This window comes from Diorhabda sublineata, chromosome 3 (genome assembly GCF_026230105.1).
Source record: "Diorhabda sublineata isolate icDioSubl1.1 chromosome 3, icDioSubl1.1, whole genome shotgun sequence".
Classification (NCBI taxonomy): Eukaryota; Metazoa; Arthropoda; class Insecta; order Coleoptera; family Chrysomelidae; genus Diorhabda; species Diorhabda sublineata.
The window spans coordinates 19,760,441-19,771,319 of record NC_079476.1 but is presented as its reverse complement, the minus strand read 5'-3'; the positions used below and the strand labels follow the sequence as shown (position 1 = coordinate 19,771,319).

Here is a 10,879-nt window from a genome sequence, read left to right as displayed (position 1 = left end):
ATGGTAACAGAGATTCGACAACAGGGACAATATTTCCAACTACCAACCGATGCAAAGGTATACAAATCTTACGATACCTTTGCGAGAGGTAATTGCATTTCAACTTAAACGTATGAATGAGCAAAAAACAAGAATTTTGTGAATCAAAGTATATTCTTGAATGGAATAACATTATTTATGTCGTTAATGTAGAAAATTAGAAGGAATGATGATAGGATTTAGGTGAAGCAGTTGATTGGTAAGGCCAGGTGTTTCCATTTATCTCTGCAGAATTGGGTTCTAGACATAATTGAGGCTCATCACTGTTTGGCTAGCAAATCAGCCTCATGTTGACTTTGTTGCCACAAAGATAGGGCACCCAAATGAACTGGAGTTTACAGCCATCACCCATCAGTTCTTGTAGATCCTGTAGAATTATTTTGCTCTCCAACACAAGCCTGGAGTTGTAGATTTAAAACGAATAAACAAGGTTATTCTTGCAATTTAGTATAGTTCGTACTCATAATTTTTAATGAAATACCTGATATATTTTTTATATTCTTATAGTTAATTAATTAACGCGCTATACTATATTTTGAACAGAATATTCATAATTTTATTCTAGAAATGAATATATGAAATATCAGATCTGTGAGTGAAATATTCCAGATTTGTATCTTTACTTCTAGTTGCCTAAGTGACTAAACTTTTTTTATGAGATAAGTCCACAGCAAAATCCTACAGGAAAGGACTGAGATTGTTTGTTATAATATTCTTTCTCCATATTTGTTATTATTTCACCACTTCTAATAAAATCGTAACCTTGAAAGACGTAAATATCAATTCATATGTTTCATAGGATTCGGCACCTACGATTTCATTATAATTGGCGCAGGACCAGCTGGGAGTCTAATAGCAAACAGACTTTCAGAAATAAAAAGCTGGAATATACTACTTGTAGAGGCTGGAGGGTACCCAAATAATGTCACTGATATACCTAATATGTACTTTGAAGTTGGATATACCCAGTACAACTGGGGTTTCGTAAGTGTCCCTCAAAAGACAGCTTGTTTAGGTAAGTGTTGATAAAAGACTTCACTTTGATCTTATTACTATGTTCAATTTAGAGAAACGTTTGGTTTGATACTAACTGTATGGTACACCAGAGGAGCATAACGAGAGGAAGTCTGGTGATCAGTCTGAAAGAGTTTTCCGCTTGAGATTGCTTTCGATCTTCCATCTTTCGATTCCAGATTCTCCACAGCCATAACATATTTAAGTTCCACCTGAGAGCCTGTCATTTTGTGCGCTGAAAGCTGTAATTTGTTGAACATTTTTGTGCTGGAATGAATTCGCATAATATTCTATGAAATTGCCAAGCAACGGAAAATTAATGAAAGGGAGTTTTGAGTTTAGGAGATGGATAGTTCGACGGAATGAATTCGGAGTTTGTTCCACACTCGTAGAAGAGTTGCAGTTGAAAAGTGAACGACGAACAAAGTAAAAGGTGGACATGCGGCTGGAAAGTTAATACAACTAACAAAACCTGTTCTTGAAAGTGGAAAACAGGCAAAGGGGAGCAGTAACATTGTGCTGTTGACAGTTTTTTTACATCCGATTGTTCAAAATACTATTTTTAACCGGGCTGTGAATTTTGATTTAACATTGGGTACACCACGATCTTTTCCGTTCCATTAAGTCCAGAGCATTATAATCGTAAATTCAAGTGAAATGGCTTACGAGGCGTTTTGAGCATTGAAATAAATAATAACGAATAGCCATACCAAAAAAATAAATTTGTAAGTTATTGAATAATTAAGTGGAGTGCTCAACTGATTTATATTAAAGTAAAATCAAAATATCTTTTGCGACAATAGTAGAATATTTGGTGATGCATCACAAGAACGCTTCAAAAGTACTTATATTAATTTAGTATTTTAGGCGCCGTGAATACTTAGTGGAATGCACCCATTGTGATGTTAACTACATCGATGCTAAATTTACAGCTGTTACGAATAATTATACAGAATAACCCCACTAGTTATAGATAAAACTGACAGTATAGTGTAAACAATAAAAACTAAATATGTGACCCAAAAAACATCCTGTGTGTATCTTTTAAAAACAACTGTAAATAAGAATTATTCGTATTCCAAGATAAACTTTCCATACCATATTGCTCGTATATACTAAGCTCTTATTTTTAGGAATGGTCAACAGACAATGCGCTATGGAAAGAGGTCGGGGTTTAGGAGGAACAACTCTAGTAAATGGTTTAGTTTATTCTAGGGGATCAAGTTTGGATTATGACAGATGGGCTAGATTGGTACAGGATGATAGGTGGTCCTACAAAAACGTCTTACCTTTATTTAAGAGAACTGAAAAATTCAATCATCGAGATAGAAAAGCTCCAGTAGATAATTTGGTGCATGGAGAAGATGGTCTTCTTAATGTCGAATATCATGTACCAAGAAGTCCTCAATTAAATGCTTGGCTCGATGCTCATAAGGAATTAAACTTACCAGTTGCTGATTATAATGCAGGAACGGGTCTTGGAGCTTCCCCAGCACAAATAAACACGCGTCGTGGGAGAACCCAAGATGCTGGTACTGCGTTTATCCTCCCAATATTGAAAAGAAAAAACTTACATGTTCTAACGTATGCCTATGTTACCAAAATCTTTATTGACAAACACAAAGTAACCCGTGGAATTGCTTTCACGTATAACGGAAAAAACTATATCGCTAAAGCGACTAAAGAAGTTATACTCAGCGCAGGTGCATTTCAAACCCCCCAGCTACTTATGCTTTCAGGTATAGGACCTAAAAACCATCTGCAATCTCTAGACATCCCACTAATACATGATTTGGAAGTTGGTACTACATTAAGAGACCACCCGTGTTTTTATGGGTTAACTTTCAAAACTAATTATACGGAAGCCATTTTACCATTAGAAAATTATGTAGAGCAGTTTCTTGAAGGAGTAGGACCTTTGACTTCTCCAGGAAACAACCAAGGAGTTGCATTTTATGAATCACGATTCACAAAAGGTAAATGTAGCTATAAGAAAAATAGTAATGTGGGAGGGTGTGTGTTGTATGAAAAAATTTGTCGTTTCGATTAGAAGAACTGTATAAGTGTGAACATAATGTTATGAATAAAAAGTTACCTACTGTTAGGTAACCAAAAGTGGACTGCAATGATGAATCAAAAAAAAAACAAAAAAAGACTCACTAAAAACCACCAAACCGAGAAGAGCTGTTTTTACTTATGAGAGCTCTTTATTCGTTTACTTTTGGCTAATGGTCGTTCGCATTTTCTCCTTTCCAGCCCCACAAAGCCCCACGCAACTTTCACAGCCCCAGCCCTGCAGAGGAGCAGCTCCTATATCAGAGCCAACTCCAACAAACCTTCCTCCTACAACAAATTTTCCTTATAATACCTAAAAATTTTCCAACGCATGTGCGTGCGTAAGAGTTTATAAATAGACCTTCAATGTACCAAAATTTGAGTAAAAGGTGTTTTGTTTGAATATTAATTTGACGCAGTACTTTCAAACTATTCGACGTATCCTTGTCATGCTTATTGAGACCTGTAGTTCATATATACTTGATTTATGTTAATAAAAGTTTGTAGCTACAACCAGAGGCGTAGAAATGATTCAAGACCAAAAGAAGTTCGCTTGAGAAAGTCGAAAGTATAAATGAAAAAAGGTCAATAGATTGCGTTCAGATATTGCGAATAATTGGATGCTGCATTACGACAATATACCCTGCTACTTCGCGTTGAATGAACCATAATTTTCAGAAAGATTTCAGTGTTACTATCCCAGATATATCGCCCTGTAACATTTATATGTTATATATAGGTATAATATAAGGTATATAAGTGCGGAAGGAGATTACTCAATTATCACACCTCGCATGAAATATTTTGTTTTGTAAATGCTCAGAACTTTGATGATTTATTGAGAGATATCAGGCATTTGCTCAATATCATCCATTGCGTCGAAATTAACAACATACAGACAACGTGTGGCCTTGTAACTCATCTATCGTCATCGCGAATGCTAATCTAATTGGGAATTGATTGCGTTCAAATTCAATTGGTAAACTGTAGAAATCATAGGGATTCGTGGCAGCAATACATTTTCGCTTTCAAAATGTTGACTTCAATAAAGTTTTTCGTTAATTATTTAATGACTAATCGTGTGCCATTACACAACCGTGGTGGGCTTAAATTCCGGAGCAGAATAATCGGAGATCCAACCTTCAATTGTAAATGGTGCAGTGGTATGCCTGGAAAATCCAATGAATTCGATTGGATAAATCACAGCTTCGTTGGTATCACAAAGTGCATAGATAGATTCGTATGTCACCAAGTACCCAGGCAACAACTGTTGTATCTTGAAATTAACTCTTTGACGTTTACATTTTTTGTTGCCGAAATAGCTTTTTCTGCTAGTCACTTATGATTTTTTTATTCTTTGTGTACGTCGGGAGATACGTAATCGATGAGAGTATTTTGCGAGTTGATGATTGTGCAGGATTCCTCGTCTGTAATTTTCTGCATCCACTATTTTCACGGCAACTTTTCCATCGCCAATATCTAACAGTTGTTTTGAAAGAGTTTCAGCGGATGGATCCCGGAACATTTGAACGCACATGTTCACCGTCAGTTATACTTTTTCAACATTACGCCACAGTCGAGATGAATAAAAATCGCGTTAGAAAAATAAGGGTTGATCGTAGAAGTTTAAAAAATTAGGAGTAATAAACCTATATATTTAGTTAATTTTATTTTATTTATAGGTACAGGCTACCCCGACATCGAAATAATGTTCATACCATCGAACGCTACAAATGATCTTTCCCAGAAGGCATTTAGACTGACGGATGAAACCTATGAAGACGTTTGGAAAAATATTGATCGAGCACAATCATTTGTTCTATACATTGTTTCATTGCATTCTGACTCCATCGGTACTGTGCGTCTGAAAAGTAAAGATCCATTCGATTACCCAGTTATAGACAACAGGTTCTTATCAGATCCTGGTAACAGAGATTTGGAAAGAATTTATGAAGGTATCCAAATAATGCTCAGACTTGCAAGAACAAAATCCATGCTAAAGTTAGGCACAACATTACAGGGAGGACCGCTGAGGGAGTGTCACAATTTCATTTACCAATCCAGAGAGTACTGGGAATGCGCTATTCGTCAAATGAGTATGAATCTTTATCATCCTGTAGGATCTACACCGATGGGGCCCAATCCTTCGAATGGTGACGTGGTAGACTCAGAATGTAAAGTGTATGGTATCAAGGGGTTACGAGTTGCGGATGGAAGCGTTTTTCCATTCACTCTTGCAGGACATCCAACGGCAGCTATAGCTTTAGTCGGAGAAATGGTCTCGGATTTTATTAAGCAAGATTATTTCCATTTTTAAATATTAAATTAATAAAACCTTTTGGTATTTTATTACTATGTACCTGAATTTATTATATATTGATAGTGACGCCACCAAGATTGTCGATAATTCAAATATTGTCTCTGAAACTTCGGACACAACCTCGGTGATAATAAATTAAAGATGTATTAGCTAATTTTACAGTTCCCCAAAACATCGATTGAATAATTTAATGATAATGTTTATTATTTTATGATTTCTGTGTGTATGTCATTCGGTCTAAAAGCTTTACCATTTTTAGCATTTCGGATGGCTTCTTGTTTTAATATAGTCGGACTGTTCTCTTACCTTTCATATTTCTGATTATCTGGCATTATGTCTGAGAATAATTCTTGTATATAATCTTCCCATACAATATTTAGGTCACCTAATTCCGATAGAACTACATTGTTGTTCTTTGTAAGTCTATAAGTAGACCTTTGTTTTGTCCTACCTGCTAGTTCTTTTATTTTCTTGAGGAGATATCTTTCGTCATGTTTCCTCATCAATTCCTCGATCTACTGACAGATCAGAACAAGTATCACTTACCGTAATCTTTGCATGATGTCGCCATCTTTCGACGAAAAAATAATTTAATACTCAACTAGCGAAACTAATAACAATTCAAATTAAAACAGTTAACAATGTATATTAAATAATAATAATAATAATAATAAAATAAAATTTACAGTACAGTTGTTAGAGTAAATAGAAACAAAACAACAAATTGACATAAAGTGATTCAAACTTTTCATTAAACAAAGTTGAATTAATTTATAAAGCGTATAAACCTATTTTTAATCTACTTACATATGCAATGTAGAAAACTACAAGCAAATTATATTTAATCTTCCTCATTCGAAAATCCTTCAAAATCACTTTGAATGTCATCGTCCTGCACAATCAAATCTAGAGCTGCCGACCCAAGTTCTTCTGGTGGAGTAATATAAGCTCAAGCAACATCGTGGTGAAGTTCCCTATTTTCTAATCTATCTAAGTTTCGCAACGAAACCATGCATTAGAAACCCACCGTGGTACATCCTATCGAGAAGACTGTTTCTGATTCCCATTTTTTGTTCTTTCTTCCATACGGATGTAATTTTCCCAATTCTCGCGAAGTTTTGTTTTGAAAGGCTTCTTCCAGCTTGCATTTGCAGGTTGTAATAAGCGAGTACAACCGGACCGAACATCGGACATTTTGTGGATAGACGCACGGTCTAAAATGAGCAACCGCGGAACATTTTCTTCATCTGCACCCCTCACTTTGCGAACCCATTCTTTGAACGTTTCTCCATGCTTCCAGCCATTTTTTGCAGCTGTAACACGAATGTTTTCTGAAATAACAAGCTTTACTTAGAATTCTTCCAAGTGGTTCTTTCAAAATACAAAATGCTGGCATCTTGTGGCCCGAAGTGCGGGCACACAAAGCGACGGTGAAACCCAGCTTTCTATATCTTGTATTCGTTAGATGAACACTACATTCACCTTTAATATTATTTGTCCAGTTTGACCGCCATCAAAACGACACATTGTCTTGTCCATATTTCTGATGTTATAGTCTGTATTTAAAAAACATGTCACCTCATTTGTACCCATTCTCATTGCAATGTGAAATTTCTTCTTTGCATTAAACTGTGCCGTTGCTTTGAAATCGATTCCCAACTCGTTCTGTCTCTCTTCCTTTCTCAAAAAATTCAAATAATTCTTTATACATTTTCTTCTGAAAGTAGTTTTCTACCGCTACCAATTTTTCGTTTCTTCTGCAAATTTCGACTGACGTTAATTTCAAGAACATCTTTTTTTTAATCCATCAAACATTTCCGGTCGATCTAGAAATGACTGCTTGCTTTATGTAGTGACGAACCATATTCTACATTCCACTTTATAATCTCTAACGTATAGATTCAGCGAGAAGACATTTTTCAACAATGAATAAAAACCACATGTAAAACAAACATACTTCAAGTGACTAGTGATTTATTTATTTCTGCCTCTCCCGTTCCAACGAAGCTTCGAAATCAATCACGTGACACGAGCGAAACGAAGCGAACGACGCTCACCTTGGTCGAAGGTCAGCACCTCTTCAAACCTGTTTTTTGTCTGAATGAAACAGTGAAAGTAATTAACTGATTAACTTTATTTTTGATTCATAAAAACGCAAATTTCTGTGATATGTTTTTTGACGTTGGGTTTGCCAGAAAAGTTTTAAGGCAGTGGTTCCTTGAGATAAATAATTTTAGATGGTTATACCTTTGTCTCCTTGATTCCATCAGCATCAGTACTGAAATGATAGATTGTTGGAACGGTTGTCGTATAAGAAAAATCTCAATCACCAAACACTAATTTACGTCTTTACCCAGGTCTTTACTAAATTCGACTGCTATACTTTTATAGTTTTGAAAGAAAATTCTAAATGTTTTGGAATAATGATTGCAAAAGTACAGTATCAAAGTAGGAATACCAAACTTTCGTATGCCCTATTAAACTTGAGCATGAAGTACAGTTATAAAAAAAATTATAAAGTGCTAAAAAAAATCATGTAAAATTTTTTCAATCAAATTTTTGAAATTTTTTATCATCAACTAACTTTGATTGGAACTCAAATGTAAGTTGCAATTCAAAACGCCATCGAAAATTTTAATTTGGACAGCATGTTGATTCAGTAACCAGCCGTAAAATATTCGCGCGAAGCTCGACTGATATACTATCTAGTAGACTATACCTATTTTGATGACCTACGTAGAGGCCCATTAACTTTAGAGTTTGAGATAATTAGCTAAAACACCATATCGAATGATTACGAAAGTACAATAAACTGGCTTCTTATTTTATCACTATGTACGAATCGTATGCATATTTGATAGTTCAATTCTTTTCATTTTTTGGGTTGAAACAAAGACTATCAAATTTTTTTAGATATTCCACACCAAGATCCAGCAAGTTTAAGTGGAAATAAAGTTGAGCACGAAAAGTATTTAAATAAAGGAGCAGAATATTTTCAAAATAACAACGCAAATTTTGAAAATTCAAAGAAGGCATATCCAGATCAAATTAGAAAGTTCTCTTCAAAATACTTTCAACGTGAATTGCCGAATCGTGAAAAATGTGATAGAATCTGGCTCGTGTAGTCTCCTTCACTTGGTGCGGTTTTTGTTTTCCTTGTAAGATTGTTTATCAAGAAAATACTTTTGTAAAAACTGGGTTCTCAAAGTGGCACAAAACGAACGAATCTATCTGTTCACATGAAAATAGCAAAGAACATATGCACTGTATGATGTTGTATGTTGACTATAAGTCAGTGAATTCTCGTATTGACAAAACAATGGTTGAAGGGATTGATTGGTTCCATAAATAACGGCAACTATTTATGTATCTTAGAATTGATATCCGAATATGATATAATTCTTAAACAGCATATTTGTTTATACGCTGAAAAAGGTCTAGGTACCGTGTCTTACCTATATCAAAGACGATTTGTGAAGAATTTATAAAGTTAATGGCTAAAAAAGTTCTCCAACACATAAAGGAAGAGATGAAACAAGCAAAATATTGGGGTCTAGTTGTTGATTACACACCTGACATTTCTCATGTTGATCAATTGTCCGTTGTTTTTCGTTACTATTTAAATAGACGCGTGTATGAGCGTTTTTTTTGCTTTCTGCAAATACAAAGTCATAAACACAGTATTGACATAGCAGATTGTCGCGCTTAAACGTATTACAATGCCAGAAGCATGTCTGGTCAACATGAAGGACTGCAGGAGTGTTTAAAAGAACTTAATAATTTGACCGTTTAAGTCCCATGTTGTGGACATTCTTTAAATTTAGTAGGGGAGTGCAGTGTTCAGGAATGTTAGTGTGCTGTGTTATTTTTTTGCCATTTGCAAGGTTTATACAATTTTTTTACTGTCTCAATAGGCAGATGGGTAATCTTGATTAAAAAGTTTCAGATTTATCAGACACGAGATGGACTTGTAGAACGGACGCTAATAGAGATTACATGAATAATTTTGAAAAGATTTATGTCGCTCTGACGAAAAAATCTCAAGACGAAAAAAAGGCAGAAGTAAGACAAGAAGCGGCAGGTTTGTTGGAAGGCATGACATAGCTTGAGAATGCTTTTATGGCAATTTTTTGTTTTGGAATAAAGTACTAAATAGATTTCATGCCACTAGCCAGTATCTACAGAAGGTCAGTGTTGATCTCATTACTGCCAACTCAATGCTATTATCATTGGTTAGTTTCGTTTCAGATTTGCGCAATGAATTTGAATCACTCAAGACTGCAGCAAAAGCTCTTAGCTAATCTATTAACCAGGATTATTCAGTTTCAAATAAAAAGACGCATAAAGCAGAGACTGACAAATAGAGAAACTCAAAAGGAAGCTTTATATGGATCTGAAAAGTTTAAAATTCAATCATTATATGTAATGATAAATAAACTAGCAATGGAATTAAAAAATCGTAGCGACGCTTATAGTTATATTACTAATTTATTTGGATTCTTAACTAGATTATTAACTATTGATGGAGTAGAATTGGGAGCGAAGGTTGAGAAACTAGTTGAAGTTTATTCAAGTGATTTGAGTGAAGATTTATTAATTAAACTCAAACAATTCATACCACGGGTAAAAATAAAAATCAAGAACTTCCAGGTTATTTCTCTAATCGATCGCACAAAAAGGCCAAAGAAAACGACAATACAATTTGTCATATACTAGTATTGAAATGGATAGTCGATAACGATATGGCACCTGTTTTCCCAAATGTGTATATTGCTTACAGACTTATTGTTACTATCCCTATAGCAAATTGTGAAAGCGAGCGATCGTTTTCAGTATTGAAAAGAATAAAAGATTTGCATAGATCTACTATGGTGACGAAAGACTATCTGCATTGTCTCTTGTTACAATCGAAAACGATTTACTTCGATTGATGATTAACTTCGATGACTTGATAAAAGAATTTGCTGAAGCAAAAAGTCGAAAAAAATATTTGATTAATATACGATTCTTTATATTCTTAACGTGTAAATAAATTTTTATTTGTTATTGAAGTGAATTTAATTACACAAAAATCTCCTCTACAATGAGAACTCGAATGTTCTTTTTCCTAAAATCCGCCGCATTAAAGGGGCCCCAACGTTATTTTAGCTCCGGTCCCCGAAAGGTCTTAATCCGTCACTGAGGATAATTATGGAATTATATGGATGCCATTCCACTTCTACAACTAGCTTAATTTGACAATTAATTCTGATTACAATACCAGTATTTGGACAGTTTATAAAAAAGAAGATCCCTGCCATAATGACCTTCTCGTGGCCGTCTGGTATACCCTAGAGAATAGTCAATAATAAACTCATATTTAGCGACGATAGAGCCGAAATTATAATGAGCTAAAAAAACTAATAAATCAGAAAGTTTTAGGAATCTATACCATACAAGTAAGCTAATCAG

The 10,879-nt window shown here is 34.7% G+C and overlaps 1 protein-coding gene across 1 annotated transcript; it reads left to right on the top strand.

Annotated features, from left to right (window-relative positions):
- LOC130441694 (glucose dehydrogenase [FAD, quinone]-like) lies at nucleotides 1-5,425 on the top strand. Its single transcript, XM_056775476.1, has 4 exons — nucleotides 1-88; nucleotides 839-1,054; nucleotides 2,187-3,029; nucleotides 4,791-5,425. Exons 1-4 carry the CDS (start codon nucleotides 1-3, stop codon nucleotides 5,423-5,425), a joined length of 1,782 nt encoding a protein of 593 aa, XP_056631454.1.
- The last annotated feature ends 5,454 nt before the right edge of the window (nucleotides 5,426-10,879 follow it).

Excerpts from the sequence above, each read along its gene's own strand:
- LOC130441694 (XM_056775476.1), top strand. The coding sequence starts at position 1 with ATGGTAACAGAGATTCGACAACAGGGACAATATTTCCAACTACCAACC. Across the intron at positions 1,055-2,186 it reads TCAAAAGACAGCTTGTTTAG|GAATGGTCAACAGACAATGC; the intron begins GTAAGTGTTGAT and ends TCTTATTTTTAG. Across the intron at positions 3,030-4,790 it reads TGAATCACGATTCACAAAAG|GTACAGGCTACCCCGACATC; the intron begins GTAAATGTAGCT and ends TTTTATTTATAG.